Genomic DNA, 22264 nt, shown 5'->3' with positions numbered 1-22264 from the left:
AGGTCGGGTCAGCCTCAGGTGTGACACGCGTGTCCCCCCTCCCGGAACCTCCCGGAACCCCACGTTGCACTGTTAACAGAACTCAGCTGAGTAACCGGGAAGCTCCAATCGGCACCGCTCGGCGGTTCCCAGTTCACGAGGCCGGTGGCTCCCACCCCGCAGGCGGCGAGGAGCTCTGGGGAGCTGTGCAAGAGGAGGGCGTCCGAGGGAAGCAGAGGCGGGTGGAGAAAGCTGATGGGGCGGGCGCCGACTGCTCAGGGAGGGTCGCCCAGCGGGTGCTGGCCGGGCGGGGCCTCACACTGACCGGCCAGGGGCCGTCACCCGGGCTCTTGGACCTCGTTGCCCGCGGGGCCTGCAAAGGCGACTCTGTCGGGGGCTTGGTACCAGTTTCTCAAAACGGTGCAAGGAGATGTCCTGCAGAGACGGGAGGTCTGGTCTGTAGGAAGTGAAGAGGCCTCAGGGCCCCCGGCTGGGCCCTACGTGGCCGCTCACGTCTCTCGAACTCCGTGCTAGTCCAGTGCGTTCACGTCACCCAGAACCTGAAGATGCTAGAGCGGAAGGGGCCGTAGAAGGCGTCTGTTCTGGGTGTCCCGGCCCTGCAGAGCCCAGAGGGCGCGAGCAGCCTGCCCGGGTCACACGGCAGCAGCGTGGAGTCGAGCCTGCCCTCCCGGCTCCCGGAGCCGACCGGGATGCGGGCTTGCTGCTCGTGCACGGCTGTGACCGCGGCTGCGTGCCTCGCACTCGGGCTACGCCGTCGGGTGGCTGCAACGTGCCGAGGTGCTCCTCAGTCCGCCTTCCCTTTTGCCCTGTGAAGAAGGGGCCGGCGCGGGGATGTGCGTGAGCCCCCGGGCGTGGGGAAGAGGCCGTCTCCATCAGGCTCCCTGACCTTCCCGAGGGCCCTTCGTCGGCCCGTGTGCAGAGCCCAGACTGAGCTCTCCGCTGCCCGGCTGCACCCAGGCAGCACCCAGGCTGCAGAGGCTTAGGCGGGACAGTCAGCTCACCGCCGCAGCAGGAGCCCCCTCCCCTGGCTGGTGCCTTAGCCACCCCACGGCTCTGGGACGCGGAGTCCATCCTCACGGTGCCGGCGGGCGTGGTGGCTGGCGAAGACTGGGTGACGGGTGGCCTCTCCTCATTCCGTGTAGGTAGAGGAGAACGTGCGCTCCGGACTCTTCCTCCTCCTGTGGGGCCACCACTCCCACCCTGAGGGCCGCACCCTGACCTCACCGGACCCTAATCACCCCAGAGGCCCCACCGTCATACAACACGTTGAGGGGTTAGGGCTTCCTCGTAAGACTGGCGGGGAGGGGACACACATTCGACCCCTGGCAGCCCGTCCCCAGACCCAAGGTCTCCGCTCTCCGCTCGCCTCTCGGCTCGGCCCGACGGCGTCCCTCGGGGCCCGGGCTGGCCGTCACTCTGGCCCGGGCTGGTCGTCTCCGATTGCTTCCGTTGCCCTCAAGTCCCCGTTGCCTTCAACAATGACCTCCTCCCTCCTTCCTCAGAAAGTAGAAGCCGCCCCGTGGGGCTGCACCCGCCTCGCTCCTTCTGGGGCACCTGGCCTGAGCCCCGACCCCAGCCCTCCCACCTTCTGCGGGATGAATGTGGCTCTGCGGTTCCGTCCTCATGGGACTTGCCCCGGCTGCGCGTCCCCGTCGCTGCCCGCCCGTCCCCTCCGTGTGGCCAGACCCTGAGGGTCCCCCTCCGAGTGCCGTGGAGCAAGTGCACACGCTGCAGCCCCCGTACTGTGCTCCCCGACTCTCCGGGGCCGCCGGCTCTTATCCAGCTACCCTGACCCCTCGCAGGGACCCCAAACACTCGGAGCCCTGGCAAGAATCGGACGGAGTAACCTGCCCCTCCCCTGCGCTGGCGGCTTATTTGCCTCGTCTCCCTGCGGGTCGTCACTACAAACGGTGACAGCTCAGGCCCAGCTGAGCAGCCGCCGCGAGGCCTCCAGAAGCTCCGTCTCAAACCCAAACCTGAAGCCGAGCTGTCTTTTCCCCAGAGGGATTTCTGTAGCCCCCGTCAGTGGGCCTGTACCCAGCGGCCCGGCCTCCCGACCCATTACCCCCGGATGAGACGCGCCCGTGCTGTGGCTCATTTACGGGGACCCTGAGCCTGCTCGCTGCCCGGAGAGGAGCCGCTGGCTTCCGGGGCGCCGAGCTCCGTGGAGCCGCCCATCAGGCGGGGTCTGCACCGGGAGGGCGTCCCCCCCCCCCACCTCCGCTCTGGCCCCTTCCCATCCGTGCCCGCTGCCTGTCATGGAAGTGCTCGCACCCAGCCCAGCCTTCAGGAAGCACGAGGCCGCGGGCACCCGTGGGGGTGGGCTCTGCGCCTCCGCACCGTCCGCAGGCTGTGCTGCCCATCAGCGAGCCCCGAAGTGGCTGTGCTTCGGGCCACGGCCCCGGTCCCGGCTGCGTCTGGCCCTCCCTCCACCCCCGGGGGTCCCGGCTGCCCGGCATCTGCCCTGCAGCTCACGCCACTGCTGTCACCACCCTTCGCCCCGAAGCAGGGACACTGCACAGTCCTGCACGTCTGTCCACAAACGCAAATGCCCGGACCCTGAACACTCGCGCGGCCGTGGACCGTCCGGGGACGGGAAGAAGGGGAAGTGGGGTGTGCGCCCCGGCCGGGGCGGCCCCGCGATGACCCGAGGGACGGGCCGATCCTCTGCTCTCCCCCCTCAGGCTCGCCGTCTCCCAAGCCCAGAAACCTCCTGCCGCCTTGACATCTCTCTCTTCCACCCTCGTCACAGAGGGTGGGGACTGCCGTGCGACACGCCCCGCCCAGACCCCCGTAACGAGGACCCGCTTCGCTCGTGCAACGTGGAGCACAGACACAGCGGCTTCCAGGGGGGCCGAGAGGCTAAACGTCGCGAGCAAGGAGCACGCCGCTCCCCCTGCCCATGCCCGCCGCCCGCGTCGGCCTCACCCTCGCGCTGGATGAGGATGAAGTTTCCTTGGGGCTGAGAGGGGGCCGCCCGCCTCACCCCTGTCGGTCGGGGAGAATGACTCCCCGTTAGTCCCTTTTACGAGCAACAGAGAAGCTTCCCGGAAGCCTTCACCTGCCCCCTGCAGTGGCTTGGACCTTGGCTGGGACCGGGTCCCAAGGGATTTGGAGACCGCGGCGGCCAATCAGACCCACGGCTCTTCCCCGGGGGGCAGCTGGAGAGTCACCCCCAGGCCCGCGTCTTCACGGGAGCCCGGTCTCCCTCCTTCGTGACCTTTCCTCCAGAATTAGGTCTTCTCTGCAGCTGTCCTCGTCACCACGTGGGGATGACCTAGGAACACGCCGCCTCCCTCGACGGCCTCCCTCGACGGCTGGGCCCACCGGCTGTTCCGCTCGATTCTTGGACTCGGATGCAGTCCGACTTCGCTGGCCGTCCTGGGGTCCGTGTGTTTGCACGTGACCAGAGCCCCTTCTGCCTGGTTCTCGTCGTCGGGCATTGGACGTCGTCCCGTCCAGCGGTGGGGAAGTGAGGCCCAGAGCTGCTGCCCAGCGAGCCAACCGTCCATCCTTGGAGGAGCGAACGAGTGTTGGGGGGCTCGTGGCGCGGCCCGGAGCTTGCCCCTCTCCTAACCAGCTCCATTGCACTGAAGGCCTGGTTGGGCTGCAGCGTCTGGGCTGGACCAGGGGCCACAAGAGGAAATTCCGAGAAGTCGGGAGCCTCCACCCTGGGGCGATCATGGTGACAGTGTCGAGGGAGGCAACCCAAGGAGGGTGTCGTTCACCCCCTTCTTACAGAGGAGACTCCGTGGCCACAAAGAGAGACAGAGTTCCCCATCTTTTTGGTGGAAAGAGGGGGACAGAGAGGGTCCTGGTGGGATGGTCTTTGTCAAAAAATATAAAAATAAAGAAATGAAAGACATCCAGCCTTTTGTAATTATGCTTTTTGGGTTCTGAAAGGTCTAACCTGCGAGGTCAGGGCCGGGCCGCGGGGCGACGGAAGCTTGGAGGAAGGACAGGAGACGGAAAGGGGGTTTGCTGCTTAAAGATGGTGCTGGCGGCGCATTTCCGCCAGAACTTCACAGTCAGAGGAAAAAGGTGTGATAGGAGCCCAGGAATGGGTATTTAGAGGTCAGGCCGCGGGGACAGGTCCAATATAGCAACATCTTTACGTGAGGACGACGCTGATTTTAGATGCACCAGCAAAGGCTGGAGGCGGAGAAGGGGGACGGGAGGCACCTTAAAGCAAAGCCCCTCCCTCCACCGTGTAGCTCAAGGGCCACCTCCTCCAGAAAGTGTTGTGTGGCCCCCCGCCCCGCCCGGGTAAAGCCTCACTTCCGCGCACCCCCTTGATCTCAGCACTCGGGACCCCGAGTTCGAGTCCTCCGCTCACCAGTCTGCTTGCGGTTCCGGATCGTGCGCGTCCTCAGGCCTGACGGATCCCTTGAGCCTGGAACAGAGAGGGCGCCCGTGCAGGCGAGGAAGGAGCTGAGCGGACGGACGGACGGACGGACGGGACTGTGTTAAGGGTGAGGAGACGGGGCGGCCCGTTCTGTTTGGGGAGAACTGGATGAGCCACAGGGAGGGACCAGGTTGCTCTCAGGGAACGAGGCCGCGGTTTGTAGCTGGCTCACCTCCGAGCACCCCTGCTAATTCCACGTCTCCCTCCTCCACGAAGCCATCCCCCCCAAAATAAATCAGATCTGCCTCAGAACATGCCAGCTTCAGTCTCAGTGTCCTTTGAGAAGAAGGAAAAGCCTTTTGGGGTTCAGGTTAAAAGGCGGGTGCATCCCTGCCACGCCCGTGCGAGTGCGGCCTAGCGGTTCTGGTCTTCGCTTGGCTGGCAAAGTCTTTTGCGTCGTTTTTTCCCCCAAGAGAGGAACATTCAAAAGGGGCATCATTCACCCGCTTTCCTGGTGTCCGTACGATGCGTCTGCCCTTGAACGGCCCTCCCCTGGCCCCCGGCTGCACCCGCAGCTCCCCGTCCCGGGGACCCTCCCGGCGGGCTCTGGGTGCGCCAGCCAGGCAGTACGGCTTTCATTAAGACAAAAGAAATTTCCTGGGAAGCACAGATTGACTTCTTCCCTGTAGCCCGAGAATCTCAAAGATCTTTCCTGTGGGTAAAAAAGTAAGTTCACGGATTCATTCTTTCTCAGTCCAATAGCCGCCCCCCCTCCCTGGGGTGCAGCCCGAACGCAAGGGGTGAGCCCTGCGTGGGCAGTGGGTGGAATCGGGGGCGGGGGGGTCTGTGCCTGGGCTCCCAGGACTGGCAGGCCCACAGCCCGGGAGCTGGGCGACGCGGGCTGTGGCAGGTGAGGGGACGCACCTTTGCCAGGCATCCTGGGGTGCGGCAGGTGCGGGAGGCTCATGCAGCAGGTGCGCGGGGTTCACGCGGCAGGTGCCAGGGGTTCGCACGGCAGCTGTGAGGGGGCTTGCAGGGCAGGTGCAAGGGGTAGGCTCGGCAGGTGCCAGGGGGCTCGCCCGGCATGTGTGCTCGTGCGGGAGGTGCAAGGGGTTCGTGCAGCAGGTGCAGGGGGCTTGCCTGGCAGGTGCAGGGGGGGCTCGAGCAGCAGGTGCCAGGGGTATCAGGCCCGTGGCCATCCTGACAGCAGAGGACCTGTGAGGTGGGCCTCGGCCTCGCAGCCACGGTCCAAGGCACCGTCCCCCCATGTCAGGTGGCTCTCGTGTTGCCCCTGCTGATGCCCACCCCGGCCTCGGCCCAGCGCAGGAGCAGCCCGTCCACGCTGTGTCTGCCCTTGTGCCCCCAGGGGAAGGGGACTTGCCTGGTGGTCCGCCTGCCACACCCCGCGTGTTCCCCACAGTTGACAATCCCCAGGATGCAAGAGGCCGGAGGTGCTGGGACAAGCGGGTGGGAGGCTCGCTGATGCTCCCCCCTCCCTCAGGCAGTAGGGCTGACCTGTGGCTCCAACTGCAGCCCCAAAGCTGCCAGTGTGGAAACCAGCCTCTTTGGATCCCCCGAGTGGCCGCCAGGGTCATCCCTCCCCTCCGAGCTGAGGGTTCCCGCTTCGCGAAGTGGATTGCTGTGCTGGTATCTCTGGTCTGCACTGCCTGGCCTACCTCCTGGGGCCCGGTGCAGGGACCAGGAGGCCACCCCACCACGCTTTCCCTGTGCCTCTGGTTCTCCCCGGCGGAGGAAGAAGCCCCACCAACCCTTTTACGTATTTAGCAAAAGGATGGCCCGTGGTTCCCACAAAGAGATATTTGCCTGTTTGGAGAACTCCCGTGCATGTGAGCCCGTTTCCCTCTCCTGCTTTTTTTTTTTTTTTTTTCCGATTTGTTTTGCTTTCAGAGTGGCCTGGACTAGGAGCTCACTGCTGGCTCAGAGTTCATTTACAAGAGCTCAGGCTCCGTGAGGATGGAGGCCCTGGGCACTCTGTGTGCTCATCACCTAATACAGTGCCTGGCATTTAGCGGCCGCGGAATGACCGTGGCTGGAATGGAACGAACGTTGAGATTTTTCGTATTTAGTTCATTACTCCGTTTTCTAGCACCCACATACCTAACTCACCTTCGTGTAGACGGTACGGGGGGCCTGCAGTACGCACCATGTTACCTGTGTTACTTTCCATATTTCAGAACGACGACCCTGCAGAGGTGGATAATACCCCTATTTTGGAGATTAGGAAATTAGGCTCAAAGATTATACTCAGAGCTCAGTCAGCCGTGGGAGTGTGATTTGCAGACTCTAGTTGCCGCCCGAGCCCAACCGGATGGAAAAGTCTGGCTTTCCCCACCGTTCGTAAACAGAGAAAAAAAAAAAAAAATAGAAGGAACTGCCTTACCGGACGGGATGAGCAGTGGGTGTTATTCTGTATGTTGCCAAATTGAACACCGATAAAAATTAAATTTATTATTAAAAAAAAAGAAAGAAGGAAAAACGACTAGATGAGTGAATATTTGTAAAGTGCTCAGGAAACTCCTCTGTTTGATCATAAGTGCTGTATAAGTGTTTGTTAAATCAATGAAAGTAAAGCCTAGATCGATGCCGGAGTTGGATTGAAGTCAGCCTCGTGGCTTTCGCTCACGGCGTTTTAACCATCTGGGACAAACGCAGTCAAGAAAAGCAAAGCGAGGCCATGGGCTGTTCTGCTGGCTGTTGACACCCCCCCACCCCCACCCCAAGGGTGCAGGATCCAGGCCACGGTGTTGAGCATCACGGAATTGGAGCACCTGGGGCCACAAGGCCTCAGGATGCCGCCTCCTGGAGTTTGCACCTGGAGCCCAGGCGTGTTCGGTGACCCCTCCGGGCCACTCCCAAGGCCGTGCACCCTCAGGGTGTTGGGCATGGTGGTGTGGCTCTGTGCCTTCTCGGGCCGCACGGGCCACCCAGCCAGCAGGCCTCAGGCTCTGGCCCCATGGTGCCCCTGAGGGCAGCGCTGGGGGCAGGTGGGGAATCCCAGGGCTCGCGCCTTAGTTCCAGCCCCGCTCGAGGCAAGCTTCCCACTCACTCCGCCCCCGCCCTCAGCTCCTCTCCCGGGCTTGGTGGGAGGGAACCGCGGTGCAGGCTCCACAGGCCGTCGGGGGCTGCTCTGGAGTCCAGCCTCCAGGACGCCGGGCTCCCCTCCGCCGGGGGCACCTTTCGGGGCAGCTCCGAGGTCTCCACCTTCCGCAGACCGGCCACTGCCCCTTCCCCGGCCGTGCGTATCCCAGCCGCGCCGGCCTGGCAGCCAGGACGCCCGACGGCCCCGGGACCCCCGCCTGCCCGGGAGCAGCGGCCTCCTCCGCCCCGCGCGCTCCCTCGGCTGTGGCCTGCACAGGGGCCCGAAGCCCGGAGGGCTGCCGCGGGGCTCCCCGCCCCCCGCCCCTGAAACGCGGACCGGACGCTGGCCGAAGCCCATTGTCATTTTCTAGAAACTCTTCTGTCAAGCTTTTATCAAGACCCTAAGAATCGGGATCCCTGGGTGGCGCAGCGGTTTGGTGCCTGACTTTGGCCCAGGGCGCGATCCTGGAGACCTGGGATCGAATCCCATGTCGGGCTCCCGGTGCATGGAGCCTGCTTCTCCCTCTGTCTATGTCTCTGCCTCTCTCTCTCTCTGTGACTATCATAAATAAATAAAAAAAATTAAAAAAAAAAAAAAAAAAAGACCCTAAGAATCATCACAGGAGCAGTGAAGGCACCGGCCGCCCGCCCCGCCCGCCGCAGGCCGTCCCCAAGGCCTCGGGGCTAGAGGAGGTCACTGTCCGAGGACCGCCCACCTCCGGGCCGGGCCATCTGGCTGGGGGGTGGCAGGCGCTGTCCCCCGCTGGCTGGGCCCGGCCCTGACCCTGACCCAACCCCGACCCCGACCTGACCCTGGCCCCGACCCTGAACTAACCCCTACCGTGACCCCGACCCAACCCTGACCCCGACCTGACCCTGACCCAACCCCGACCCCGACCTGACCCTGGCCCCGACCCTGAACTGACCCCTACCGTGACCCCGACCCAACCCTGATCCCGACCTGACCCTGACCCAACCCCGACCCCGACCTGACCCTGGCCCCGACCCTGAACCGACCCCAGCCCTGACTCTGGCCCTGACCCGACCCTGACCCTGACCCCTGCCCGACCCTGGCTCCGACCCAGCCCCAGCCCTGACCTGAACCCGGCCCCACCCTGAACCAACCCCGGCCCTGACCCTGGCGCTGACCCTGACCTGACTCTGACCCTGACCCCGACCCCAACCCCAGCCCCGCCCCAACCCTGACCCCGGCTCCAACCACCCCGACCTGACCCCAACCCTGACCCCAACCCAGGCCCTGACCCCGACCCCGGCCGTGGGGATGCCCGGGGGGGAGCCTTGGTCACCCACACTCCGCCCTGAACGGGAAGCCCCGTGTCCTTGCGGCCCAACTGCCGTGGCCCGGTCTCCGGTTGCTTATGTCGCGGCCCTTTGTGCCCGAACAGACTCCTGCCTTGAGCAGCCGCCGCCACACAGGCCGGTCCCCCCGGCTCCTCATGTCACCCGCAGGCCACCCACCCTGACTGTCCCCCAGCCCTGGCGCCTCGCGCAGCCTGTGACCCGCCGCGCTCCCGTCTGTCGCGGGCCCTCCCGGGGGCAGGTGGCGTCCGGCGGCCTGGCTTCCGGATCCCGCGCCTCTGCCTCGGGTTCCCCCCGCACCTCCCGCTCCCCAGGCGGCAGCCCCTGGCCCCGGGCAGCTTCCCTAAGCCGAGGAGATAAGGGCGGCTGTGGGCGGCCGAGGCGGCAGCTGCCGGGCCCTTCCCTCCCACGGAGGCAGATCCACCCGCCGTGGAGCCTCCTGCTTGGAGAGGAGCAGACGGCTTGGTCCCCCCCGGCTTCCCGCGCTCCCGGGGTGGCGGGCACGGACTCAGGCGCCCCGACCCCCCAGGGCTCAGCCCGGCCCCAGGTGGCAGGCGGCAGAGAAGCGGCATCACTTTTAGGGCCACAGATAAAGGACTAGGTTTTCTTAAAAAAAAAAAAAAAAAAAAGATTTTATTTATTGATTTGAGAGCGAGAGAGATGGCGAGAGAGGGTGACACGGGGGGCAGAGGCAGCCGGAGTAGAGGACGGAGACGGGGCGGGTGGGCGCAGGAGGGTCACGCGTGGGAAGAAGGGCCGCAGGTGCGCTGCGCAGGCAGGAGCGGTCGGCTGAGGAAGGGAGGCCCAAGAGATCTTATAAACCAGAGGGTCATCGTATGCAGAAGCCACACAGCCCTGAGACGTCAGCCCTCGGGTCCCCCCATCTGCTGGGCCTGAGCCGGGGGGGGGACGTCAGCCCGCGGGTCCCCCTCTGCCGCCCCGACAGACACGCCAGCCCTGCCTGCGGGGCCCTTCCCGCCGCGGCTTCACCGGCTCTGGCTTCTCACCTGTAACTCCGGATTCTCACGCGCCCGTCCGACCAGGCCCCAGCCCCTCACCGGGCCCCTCCGCACCCCCTGCTCCGGATACAGGATTCCCAGTTTAAGTTGAATTTCAGATAAACAATGACTACTGGTTTGGTTTTTGCTTCTCCTCCGTCACCTGCTGAAGTCCCCCCGCCCGCCGTCCTTGCGGCCCAGCTCCCCGAGGCCGGACACGGAGCTCCCAGCCTTTGCCTTCCCGAGGGGCCAAGGGTGGCACCTCCCTTTCCTGTAGGTTTTGGAAACTATCCAGAAAGACTTGACTAATCTGTTTGCCGCCAGGTTCCTTGGAGAGCTACGAGCTCGTACCACGTCCCGTCAGCTTGGGACCCTTCCAGCTTCCCTAGATGGATTCTGAGGAAGAACCCCCCAGAGCACTCGGTGTTCCTCTGCGGGGAGGGGAGCACCTCAGGATTCCCTCTTCCAGCGACACCGGGGGGGTCACCCTCGGGACCTCGGGAGGCGTGGGCCCCGGCGCCCTCAGCACACTCCCCTGATGGAGAGGAGGCGACAGCCCAGGGCTGGGCCACCGGGTAACCCACCAACATCAACACCTTCCTCAACCCTTCGCAGCCACACGGGGCTTCTAGTCAGAGACCTTCCCTCATTTAGCGTCCGTGACCCTGGGAGTTAAGGGTTTGACAAACGGGAGACTGAGGCCCAGAATGCAGAGATGCCGACCCGCAGCCCCGGGTGTCCGAAGGCGGAGCCAGAGCGGGGGGAGGCTCGCTGCCTGGCGCTGTCTGCCCCTTGGGGATCCCACTCCTTCCTCGGCGAGGCAGTGAGCTTTGGCCTCAGCACCCCCGCGAGGCGCCCCTCTTCCCTGGGATCCTGTGTTCCTGAAGGGAATACGCCAAATGCCCTCGGGGACACCCACCCCCCCCCCGCCCCGGCCCTGAGGCTCCGCACACCCTCCGCACTCCCCATCCTGCTCGGGGAAGACCCCATCCTTGGTGGCTTCATCTCTCCTGTCGGGGTTTCCCAAAAGATTGTCCACGAAGCACGAGTCCCACCAGAGGCTCAGTGACAGGAGGTTGCCGGGTCGAGCGAGAGTGGAAGGCACTGCTCCTGGGACCCCTTGGGGCCTGATGGTGCCTAATAACCTAGTAGAGGCACCAACGTGTCTGCCCAGAAAAATCCCCGTTTGACTTCGACCCCAATTTTCCAAAGCCTATCCAATCATCGAGCGTATCGGGTGGCAACCCTTGACATTTGGTGGAAGTAGGATTCTGTGCAACCCACTTGAGAAATAGGGATTTAGCTCATTCTTCCTCTGTAGCCGGAAAGCACTGGAAACCCCACTCATCAACTACTGAGCTTTTACCGGAGGTGAGCTGAGAGCCTCCTAAATGCAGAGCCCGTGCTAGGCTCCGCGACCACACGGACGTGCAGCAACGACAGCTCGCCGGGCCCCCACCGACCTCTGTGACCCCGTCTGGGGACTGTATGGGGCTCCATCTCCTGTGAGCTGGGTTTGCTCTCTGTGATCCTACCCAGTGGAGGGGGTTGCACTTTGCTGGGAACCGTAGAGCCCGGGAGGAGTAGGGAGGGTGGAGCGGCGGCCAGGGCTGTGCCGGGATCTGACCCCCTCCCCGCCCCCTTCCTGCTTTTGTCCCCACAGGTCCACCTGGCTGAAGCCGTGCTGTGGGAAGAGAGCAGCCGTGTGGCAGGTATTTTTGCTCAGTGCGAGTCTCAACAGTTTCCTGGTAGCCTGTGTAATATTGGTGGTGATTCTCCTGACTCTGGAACTTCTAATAGATATAAAGCTTCTCCAGTGTGAGTAGCAAGAGAGATACGTGTGCAAATACCTATGATGTCAATATTCCATGTGCATCCACCAGGGGTCCCCAACCAGCAGTGCCCTCTGCCCCCAGCCCGGGGCCACTGTGGTGCACGCCCACGGCTCCTGGGGATGCCCACCCAGGGAGGAGCCCTGGCTGCTCCCCTCTCCATCACGCCCACTGTCCGTTGCCCCGTCCATCCCTGTGGCCTCCGCGGTCCTCCTCCCCAGCACTCCACGATCACAAACTGATGAAATAAAAAACGTTGGGGACCCCTGTGTGCACTTTTTTTTTTTTAATTGTTCCCATTTGGAATTTTCCAGGTTGGCCTTTTCTGTAGGTTAAAGAGAGTTGTCGGGTGTGGAGGCGATCACCTAGTGGTCCCTGATAATCACAGCAACCACAGTGGCCAGAGGGTTGCTTGTATTTCATACCCAGCTGGAAGCTGGCGGGTCCCTTATGGACATGATGATTTTGAAAGCGTCTTCCGTACGTCTGGCCCTAGCGGCAACCCTGTAAGGTGGACGTGACGGATTTTATCTCGTCTTATAGGCAAGGGAGTTAGGATTTGGAGAAACTTCGAGACTTCCGCTGGGGAAAGGACTTCAAGCCACCAGGCCACTCGACGGCCCGGCCAGTTTTCCTCCCACCACAGGTCTCTTGGCTTTGGTTCTAGGCTTGTGTTGTTGGCGGCCTGATGTGCACGGCAGCTGATGGTCGTCTGCTCCTCTCCTGTCCTGCTGGATGTCCCGTGGCCGTGCGGGGCACTTCCTGCCCCCACTTGTGCAGGCCCTGACTTAGTGCCCCGGGTGGGGAGAGCCAGGAGTCTTCGCTCCGGGCTTCGGCTGAGTGAGTCCTTTCTGGTACAGCTCCTGGATCCCCATATTTCTCCAATTCAGAAGGTGGATTATTCGAGTGCAAATAAAAAAGAGACGAAAGTACTGGTGCCCAAGACTCAATTACTGGCAAGAGCAAGGACTACAGACCCAACAGCCCCGAGCCCATGGAGTTGTTGTAGACTTGCGCCCCCAGCCCTGTCCTGGAGCCTCTGCATCCAGGGTCCTTCCACGCCCCATCGGCCTTCCCGACTCCAGGGGAGGACGACAGGGAGCACAGAATTGCTTTTGTCTGATAGGCCTCGTTGGAGTTTGTGCAGCTGGTGGCCCGTTGGTTCCAATCAAAGTATCTTCCGGCATAAAGTGACCAGCGCTGGCTTTACACTCAACCTGTCTTGAATTAAACCATGCTGCATCCGTTCCCTCCCACTCATCCTTAGGTCTGCTTTTTATGAGGTCTTGGATACCACAGAGTCTTTCTTTCCCCGTCGTAGGTTATGCTTGGGGCCCTCGGCGGCTCAGGTTGTGACGAGGCATTGAGTAGAACTGAGAACCCGGCCGACACTGGAATTTTGCTTAAAATTAAGTATCCAGGAGATTGATTTTGCTGGGAGATCCAATAGCGGCTCGTAAAAGGCATCTTAAATTCCATAAAACGCACAATCAGAGATTTATTGCTCTTCTAAAGCAAACCATAAAAAAGGCAGAGGAATTCATTTGAGAAATAATGGGGAGAGATTTTATGTTTTCAGCATCATCTGGAGGTCTTTTCAGAGTCACACAGGCCTCAGACGCTCACTTCCCACTCGGCCTCATGTGGCCTGGGATGGAAAGAACCCCAGCACCCCCAGGCCTCGTCCTCTAGGGGTCACACTGGCCTGACGGACCCTGAGGTCCCCCACCTGGAACCTGGCCCTGCAGCCTTTCCCATGGACGCTCTCCGCTCCTCCGGGGCCTGACACTGCCCACCCCCCGGGGTCCGCTGATCTCAGCTCTTTTGTTTCAGGCCAGCCCTCCTCACTGACATCTCTGGGGTTTCCTTTAGGCCCCGGGGGATTCTGAGCGGGCCTGGCCCAGGCCCCGGAGAGAAGCAGCATATGTGCGTTCCAGCAGCATTCCTGCACCCTGTTTCGCCCCCCCCCCCCCCCCCGCTGCCCTGCTGTGTGTCTCCAGGTCTGCCTTCTGGGAAGCATCCCTGCCCCCCATCAGAGCCCACCTGACCCTTATCTCGGGCCCCAGCACCCTGCTCGTGGCCTCCCTGCCTGATAAACCCAGCCCTGCTTGGGCTCGGAAGCTGGTCACGGCACCCTTATTTTAAAAGGGTCTTTCAGAGGTAGGGCCGTCACTCCGAGGACGGTCTGGTGCAGGTGGGGTGCGGGCTCTCGGGGGCTGGCGGCTCTCCCCGCTGCACGCCGGCGTCTGGAGGGCGACTGGAGCAACCCCAGCCGCTTGCACTGCCCCGTTCAGGAGGGGACATGCCCCCTACCAGGCCTGGTTCCCTCCTCCAGGCCTTGCTCCAGCCTCACCCCCCGCCCCCGCCCCTACCAAGCACCCCGACCCCCACGGCCCCCTCGACGCTCAGAGTTTTCACACTGAAAAGCTTGCCTAGAGTCCCGCTAACTGCCGGGAGCCTTGGATGTGACTTGGGGCAGGGGTCCTGAACGCGCGTCCAGACTTGACCAAGCTGCCCACCCGGCTCCGAAGGCCGCGCCCGTCTTCCTGAACCCCCGGTGGTGGGCTCCTCTCCGGGGCGAAGCTGTAGGTGTAGCCCACCAAGGCTGGGGGGACTGAGCGGGAATAACGAGGGGCGGCCTCTCACGCAGAGGAGGGAGCAGCGGGGCCTTCCGTCCCCCCGCTGCCTCCGCCCTCCGCCGCGGACACCATTGTGCGCTGCCCTCTTGTTCTCTGGCCTGATGGTGCCCAGATCTAGGTGTTGGCCGGGCGGTCCCGGGCTCCCACGCGGCGAAGGCCCTCCGCCGGGGCACCTGACTCCTCGCTCCTAAAGTTGGCCCGTTATTGTGTTTGTTACAGTTTCCAGCGCATTCCAGTTTGCCGGCATAATTCACTGGATCAGTCTGGTCATTCTCTCTGTGTTCTTCTCAGAGGTAGGTAAAGCCTGGGCCCTGCGACCCCTTGAGGCAACGCCTGCCCTGGGCGATCGCCAGCGTCCCCGCGGGCCCTCCAGGGTGCACACAGGGAGAGGCAGTGAAGGGGGCCGGGCTCGGGGGGGGGGGGCCAGGGCTCGGGACCCCAGCGCCGCTCCTGGGCCAGCCAGGGACACCACGTCGCAGTCTCCGTGTGGGAGGTAAGGGGACGAAGCCCCTGGCGACTCCTGGGCGCCCCCCCCCCCACCCCGGGTTCCCTGCGAGCCGGTGCCCAGTACGTGACTGAACCGGGTCCCAGCGCGCTGCCCTGCCTATGCGGACGAGCGGTTCCGGGGCCTGCCCCCGGGCCTGGGCCGCCTGGAGGGCCGCGCTTCACGCCGTGGGCCGAGGCGAGTCCCTGTGCGGAGGCCCCGATCTCCCCAGCAGAGCGCAGGACCAGCGGGACGCCGCGGCCACCGTCCTCCCGCCGCGTGCCCTCCCGACCGCAGCAGCCCGGGTTGGCCGCGCAGAGCCTGGGCGCCTTCGGGGGACGACGCGGGGGGCGAGGCAGAGGGCCTTGCACATGAGCGTGCACACGGCTCACGCTGGGTCCAGGGCACAGCACTGCCTGGGGTGCGAGAAGGACGCTGGGCAAGAACACGCGCGGAGTACGAGGGCGCAGAGTGTTTGGAGGCACCATCAGGGCACCCGGAGTCCAGAGCCCCAGGGTCGCTCCCGGGCCGCGGTGGCCCTCAGGACCCTTCAAACACCAGGGAGCGCCGTCGTCCTGAGTCTGGGTGTGGGGCGCCGCGTCGGGGGCACAGGCCTCAAGTCCCGCAGCCCCCCGGGGTTCGCAGGCAGGCCTGGGCCCCGAGCCCCCGCTGTGGGGCGTCCCAAGCAGCTCGTGGAGCCTGCTGCCCAGGTGCCTCGGAGCCCCGAGCCCCGGAGCAGAGCCCCCCCCGCCCCCTGCTGCACCGAGCCCCAGAGCAGAGCCCCCCTCTGCCCCCTGCTGCCCCCGAGCCCTGGAGCAGAGCCCTCCATGCCCCCCACCCCCACCCCCCCCCCGCTGCCCCCATCCCCTGCTGCCCCCGAGCCCCGGAGCAGAGCCTCCCCTGCCCCCCCACCCCTGCCCCCTGCTTTAACCCCGGAGCAGAGCCCCCACCCGCTGCTGCCCCATCCCAGAGGGCCTGCTCTCACGGTGACCCGGGCGCCTGCGGTGGGAGGGCCCAGGGGAGCCAGAAGCCCCGAGCAGCACATCGGGGTGCGTATTGGCCCTGACGACGCCAGCAGCGGCCTTCCTAGGCCACGGGGACAGCAGCCCGGCCGTCCAAAGGCAGAACCAGGTCAGGGCCTCCGCCCCTCCCTCGGGGCCCCCGGCAGTGCGGCCTCTGCGCCCGGTGCCAGCAGGCGGGGCACCGAGAACCTGGGGCAGGGCCCAGAGCCGTGGGGGGGGATGTGCACCCCACAGTGCCTGTGACCCCAGGCCCAGCATGACAGACACGGCTCCTGGCCAGTGTGGAAGGGACGTCACCCCGTTTCCTTGGGAGGCCGAGGTGGGGGTCATTCCTGAGCCATGTCCTACCCGGTACCCCAACCAGGTGTTAGGACCACACGGGACGAGAGTGCGACACTGTAGGAGTCGGGCACCGAGGCCTGGAGAGGCGCGGGCAGGTCGCCTGGGGGATGGCGGGTGACACGGGGGTCGGGCGGGTGTGCAGGCCCCGCCCCGTCCTTGACGCGCCTCGTGCCCAGGACGCCCCCCACCCGCCCCACCGACTGCTCACCCGTTCGGGGGCGGCGGCCCGGCCGGGACGTCTCCCGAGTGCAGTCTCGGGCCACGCGATCGTGGGCATCAGCGTCGTTTTCAAGCTTCCGCAGGCCGCGGCTCGGGCGCAGGCGTCGTTCCTCGATCCGTCTGAACACGAGTCCTCGGGCGAGGGGCCGCGTGTTGTTTCCCCACCGGCCAGGGGGTCAGGGCGGCTCGTCTGTCCCGCCTGGCTCCCGCTCCAAGGGTCGGGGCTCCGGGCCTTGCCCCCCCAGGCGGGAGCCCCTGCGCATCCTCCCGCGGCCGCCCTTGTGTCCATCACGTGAACAGCGGTTGCCCCAGCGCTCGAGGGGAGGGCCTGGCGCGCGTGGAAGTGCCTTCCCGAGACCCAAGAGGACGGAGCGGCCAGAGCCGGAGCACGGGACTTCTCGGGGGTCGCGCTGGGTTCAGAAGGCTCCATCCCGAGCCCGTGGCCCGCGTCCCCGCCCCGTCCCAGCACCGCAGGAATCCCTGGGCTCCAGCCTCGCCGCTGGGCCGTGAAGAACCTGGTGGGCTCGGCAGGCCCGGCACCGGGGACCTGGGAAGGGAGCTGGAGCTCAAGCGAGGCCGTCGCGGAAGACCTGGGGGTGGGGGTGCTGCCTGCGGACGGGGCGTCGGGGGCGCCGGGGAGGACCAGGCGCAGGGACGAGCACCTGCAGCCCGCGGGGCCGGCCGTGGGGGGGCAACACGACCCCGGACCAGGCACGACCAGGTCTCGAGGGCGCCTCACGTCCTGCTTGGGAGCAGGGGCCTTGCTCCAAAGGCAGTGGGGAGGCCCCGGGCGCCTCCGGCCGCCACACGTGGTCACGAGGGTCACACGGAGGCCCTGGGGGCAGTGCCACGGCCCAGACTCCGAGGGTTAGGGATGGAGAAGGAGTCCCCCCCCCCCCCCCCGCTCCTGTTTGGTGGGTGCACGCCCGGGAGGCGCCGCTGTGCGCTCCGCTGTCCCCGACGTGCGCCTCTTGCCCCAGAGCCTCCCTCCGGCACCAGCCCGGCAGCTTCTGGCCCCACAAAGGCACCTCACATTTCTGCCCAGTTTCCGGGTCCTGGACTCCACGTCCTCCCCCTGCCTGGGACCGGGCGGGGGGTGAAGGAAGGCGCCCGCGGCTTGGCCAGCCCCCAGCCCCCCCGCCAGCTGCAGCGCTGCAGACACGCTCGGGCCCAGGCGGCGGCTGCTCCCTCCTTCCCCTGGAGGGTCTGCAGATGGCTCTGCAGGGAGCAGGGGGGCTTCCTCTGCCTGGAAAAGGGGAACCTTCTAGAATTTGCATCGAGGCATCTTATAGCCTAGCAGGTGCTTCTGCTGGGACCCCTGAGGTCCCCAAGCCCTAGGAGCTCATCCAACCCCGTCCCAGAGAGAAGGTGGGGCTCGGCCTCAGCCGATTGGGGGGGGGCACCTGGTGACTCACACCTGGAGCAGGTGCAAGGGCCTCCCCCCACCCCACCCCCACCTGCCGTGGCTTCCTGGAGCCTGAATCCCTTCTCTGGGGAGAAAGCGAAGGGGACCTTCCAGGAGGCGGGCTTCCTGGGGGAAAAGGTGGGGGTGCCTGGGGTGGGAAGGACACACGGCCTGAGGACCAGAGGGTGCGCCCGTGTGTCCCTGGGCCTGTTTACGGTAAACACCTGGTGCCACTGCCGTGAGGTTCTGCCAAGGCCTCGGCCATCTCGGGTGCCCGAGCACCCCGTCTCCTGAGGGGCTGAAACCCGCAGTCCTGGGGGAAAGAGGCCGCCCCGGGGCGAGCAGTTCAGTTCCCTCGGCCCCTTGCAAGCCCTCGCAGCTCCCGGGGCGGGCCGAGGGGCGAAGGGGGGAGCAGGGCTACGGCAGCCCAGGCCCTGCTCCCGTCTTCCCCGTGGCGGGCAGGCGGCGTGGGGCGCTGGCCCAGGGGTCCCACTGACAGCACGTGCCGGCAGGGACAGCGCCAGGGGAGGCTCAGAGCCGGGCCGCTACCCGGGCCTCCCCCCCTGCTGCGGTCACTGGGGACATTGTCACAGGACGCGTCCCCGTGCCTCCAGCGGGCGCCCTAGGGAAGTCGTGCAGGCGGCCGGGGCCCCAGGTTCTGACATCGGAGCCCCCCGGGCCCCAGGAGTCTGCGCTTCAGGCAGATCCTCAATGTCCCAGCCGGGGCCTCCGCCTGCACGTCGAGAAGCACGGCCGCCCGGCTCCGTGGCCTGGGGCAGGGCAGTGTGGCCAGGACCCTGTCCCCGCGGACCGGGGGGCTTGGCAAAGGATGCCGCCACGTGCAGTGTCCTGGAGCCGGCGTCCCCCGCAGCTCAGACTCGAGCACTGGGGTCAGAGGGGCCCCCCATGTCCCCGCCGGGTGGGAGGCGGGACCAGGACGCGCTCCCAGGCTGCTCAGCTTCCACGGGCCGCGTTCAGAGGCCCAGGCTGAGTTGCGGGGGGGGGGGGGGGGGCAGCGACCCGAGCAGGCCCCAGGGGCTGCACCCGGAGGGCAGCCGGCAAGGACAGGGCAGGCGGCCCGCGCTCCGGCACCAGGCTCGGGGTGGCCGAGCGGCCAGGGGCATCCGTCCCTTCGAGGGGGCCAAGGCCCCCTCCCCACGTGGGCGCTGCTGGCTGCGTCTCCTGCCCCGTCCTCGCCCCCAAGCCCTCCTGCTTGTGAAGTGAGAGGATCCCTTTCCCGGGAGGTTCTGGGAGGTGGAAGGCGGGCGGCGGGGTCAGGGGGACGCTCGGCGAGCGAGACGGACCCTGTGGAGCCGGGCGGTGCGGTGCTTGCAGGGCAGGGGCTGGACCCCGCGCCCCAGGACGCTTGGAGAAACGGCTGAAGTGGTAAAATTCGCGTTTCTGTGGATCATTGCCACAATCTTAAAAGAGGAAGAGGGAGAAGCAGCAGGAGGCGCCCGTCCCTTCCCACGCCCGTCCCTCCTTCCTGGCCCGCGCTTCTGCCCCGGGAGCCGGGCTGGGCCTTCGGAGTGGACGGTGGACGCGGCTCCGCCTCCGACACGGACTCCACACCTCGACGTCGGGATTGAGCAGCAGCCGAGAAGGCAGCGACCGTGCGGGGCCCCCACGCGGCCGACCGGACGCAGGCTCAAGGGGGCCGGGGGCCCAGGTGGGGTCCAGGGGCCCGGCGACCTGCGCGGCCTCCGCAGCTCTGGGGCTTCGGCGGCCGGGGGTGTCGCGTGCGGGAGAAGGGACACCATCGGGTGTGAGCCCCTGCGAACCGTCACCTGCGTTTGGGGAAGGGCCCGTGGACAAAGGCGTCTGGTCCCCTGAGCAGCCTCCAGGCGCCGTCTTTGGGGGAAGGTGCACGGTCAGCGGGGAAACCCGTCGAGGGGGCAGCCGCCGCGCAGTCGATCCCTGAGGGTTTTAGGGAATCGGTGACGCACCCGTCTGCTCGCCCACTCGCGCCGCACCACGTTCCCGGTCTGCTGTGTGTTGGGATTAGGGGTGACGGAGAGCAGTGGGTGTCCCGTGGGCCCCGGTGGGGGTCGGGGGCTGGTCGCCGCGAGGTGGTGCAGGGCCGCGGGGCGTGATGGATGGTCCGGGTCCCACGGGAACGCCAAGGAAGGAGGCCCTGAGCCCGGGGGGCGTGGGGACCTTCCCGGAGGTGACACCTGAGCAGAGGCCACCCAGCAAGGCCCTCGCACGCTGCTGGGGTGGCGGGAGGATGACCGCGGGCTGCCCGGGGACGGCGGGCTGGGGGCGCGGACGTCATGCAGCCCAGGCACTGAGGCCGCACGGGAGGCCACGCGGGTCGGGAGCGGGCCGGGGAAGACGGGCGTCCTGAGCTCCGGAATCTTCCCTGCTGGGGGACGGCAGGCGCTGGAGAGCGGTAACCTCGGCGCGTCTCTCCTCTCTCCTCAGACCGTGCTGCGGATCGTGGTGCTGGGCATCTGGGACTACATCGAAAACAAGATCGAGGTAAAGGCCGGGGGGCCTGGGGCCGGCCGGGGGGCTGGAAACGCCCGGGGGGGCATCAGAAAGGCCACCCCTCCCCCGGTGCAGGCGCCCGGCAGCAGGTGCTGGGGAGGCGGGCGGGGGCTGGGGCGTGGGGCGCAGGCCAAGGGACCTCAAGATTCTGCTTGAAATTCTGCACGATTCGAAGTTATTCTTGAATCATTCGGAAACGCTTTAAAACAACTTAGTCCACGCGAAAGGGCCTCGTGGTCAGGGGCCGGGCGGGAAGGCACCAGGCGCCGCTCAGCCTCCCGTGAAGGGTCTGGTGCCCGCGGGCTGGGGGCGAGGGGCTCCGAAGAGGCGGCCCGGGATCGGGGAGGCCAGGCCTGCCGTGAGGACAGAGCTCCTGGAGAGGCTGCTTCGCCTGAGGCTTCCGGGACGTCCGGGAGGCGGCCCAAGCCACTCAAGTCCACTTCCTCTCACAGGTGTTCGACGGGGCTGTCATCATCCTGTCCTTGGCCCCTATGGTGGCGTCCACCGTGGCCAACGGGCCCAGGAGCCCCTGGGATGCCATCAGCCTCATTATCATGCTCCGGATCTGGCGGGTGAAGAGGGTCATCGATGGTGAGTGGTCCACGGGGCTCAGCAGACCCCGCAGGTGGCAGGTGCCAGGTGGCAGGCGGCAGGCGGCGAGTAGGCAGGCGGCAGATGGCTGGTGGCAGGCAGCAGTGGCAGGTGCCAGGTGGCAGGCGACAGGCAGCTGGTGGCAGGTGGTAGGTGGCAAGTGGCAGGTGCCAGGCAGCAGGTGGCAGGTGGCAAGTGGCAGGTGGCTACTACAGACCCTGGACCGGCCAGCCCAGAGAGGAGACAGACAGTGTGATACAGGACGGGAGGCTGGGGCGGCCTCCAGGATTGCAGGACGACAGGCCAAGCATGTCCTGCTCACTCTGTGCGGGAGCTCAGGGACCAGGCCCACGTGTCACGTGCAAACACTCGTGTCTGGACGGCCTGCACGTCACACGAGAACGTAAGCAGGGCCGCCCATGCTGGGAACCCCGCTGGGACGCACGCCTGCCACTGCCCCCCCCCCCCCACGGGCTGACACCTGCTCTGCCCCGGTCGCTCGCTCGTGGAGGCAGCCGCCCCTGCGGGCCCACCTCCCCGTGTCCAGCGGCGGGGACGCCATCCGAGCCTGTTTCTGTGGGAGGCGCTGGCTTGGATCGGGGCTTGGCGGGCGCAGCAGTCGGCTTTAGGGTCTCCAGCCGGGTCCGCGCCGTCAGACGCAAGGGCCGCCCTCCCCGCTGAGCCTCACCTGGAGAGGAGCCCCGACCTGGGTGCTGCCTCTACTTCCAGGAAGTGCTGGCAGACCAGGGTGTGTCCCCCGGAGGAGGGGCCTGTGTGAGAGAAGACGGGCACCTGGTCCCTGTGGGATGGGGAAGACGGGGGCCCGAGGGATGGGGAAGGGGGGCCTGGCGACGAGGAAGACGGGGGCCGAGTCTGGGCTCCAGGGGCGTCCTCGGACCTGCCGCCGCCCTCAGCCAGAGCAGCACAGCCGCTGCGGGAGCCTCTGGGACGTGGGCCTGTGCTGTCCACCAAGGCCGGTGGCCGCGTGAAGGGACGAGGCGCCACTGAGGTTGTGCAGATGATGATTGTGGACCTGGTTTCACGCAGCGAAGCCCTGGTGGTGCAGAACCCGCTGCAGCCAGCAGCCCTGCCCGTCCCCCTCCCAGCGGCGTGGCTGGGGACCTTCCCGCTCCCGCCGAGGTTGGGCCGCGAAGAGCAGACTGCCTGGTATAGACTTGACGGTCACTCCGGCCCTGGACCTTGGTCATGAATGTCGGAGCTGTGGCTGTGGGGGTACAAGGCCGGAAGGCAGCCCCGCGCCCGCTCAACCCTGGTGGGGCACCGGCCCCCGTCCCTCCCCCGCGCCCACCCATGGGCCCCGTGGGCTGTGGGGCCTTGTCGGGGGGCAGCTCCTGACCCGGAATCCTCATCAGGCTGCAGTGTGACTGGCCCAAGCCCGGGAGGCCCAGGCTGGGAAGGCTCTGAGAAGCCGTCCAGTCCCCTCCCGACATTTGACAGGTGGGGACACTGAGGCCAGG

General features: G+C 66.1%; 1 protein-coding gene across 4 annotated transcripts in view; it reads left to right on the top strand.

The window, feature by feature from the left end:
• The window catches only part of TMEM266 (transmembrane protein 266), a 93112-nt gene that overhangs the window by 51729 nt on the left and 19119 nt on the right, over nt 1-22264 (top strand). For all 4 annotated transcript variants that reach the window (XM_025472078.3, XM_049104338.1, XM_049104337.1 and 1 more), the window contains 4 exons: nt 11426-11580; nt 14453-14526; nt 20130-20186; nt 20648-20786. In XM_025472078.3, coding sequence (XP_025327863.1) covers nt 11426-11580; nt 14453-14526; nt 20130-20186; nt 20648-20786 — 425 coding nt within the window. The remainder of the gene's footprint in view (nt 1-11425; nt 11581-14452; nt 14527-20129; nt 20187-20647; nt 20787-22264) is intronic.

Source organism: Canis lupus, chromosome 30, assembly GCF_003254725.2.
Source record: "Canis lupus dingo isolate Sandy chromosome 30, ASM325472v2, whole genome shotgun sequence".
Lineage (NCBI taxonomy): Eukaryota > Metazoa > Chordata > Mammalia > Carnivora > Canidae > Canis > Canis lupus.
The sequence above is the reverse complement of the archived record's forward strand: the minus strand, read 5'-3'. Positions and strand labels throughout refer to the sequence as shown.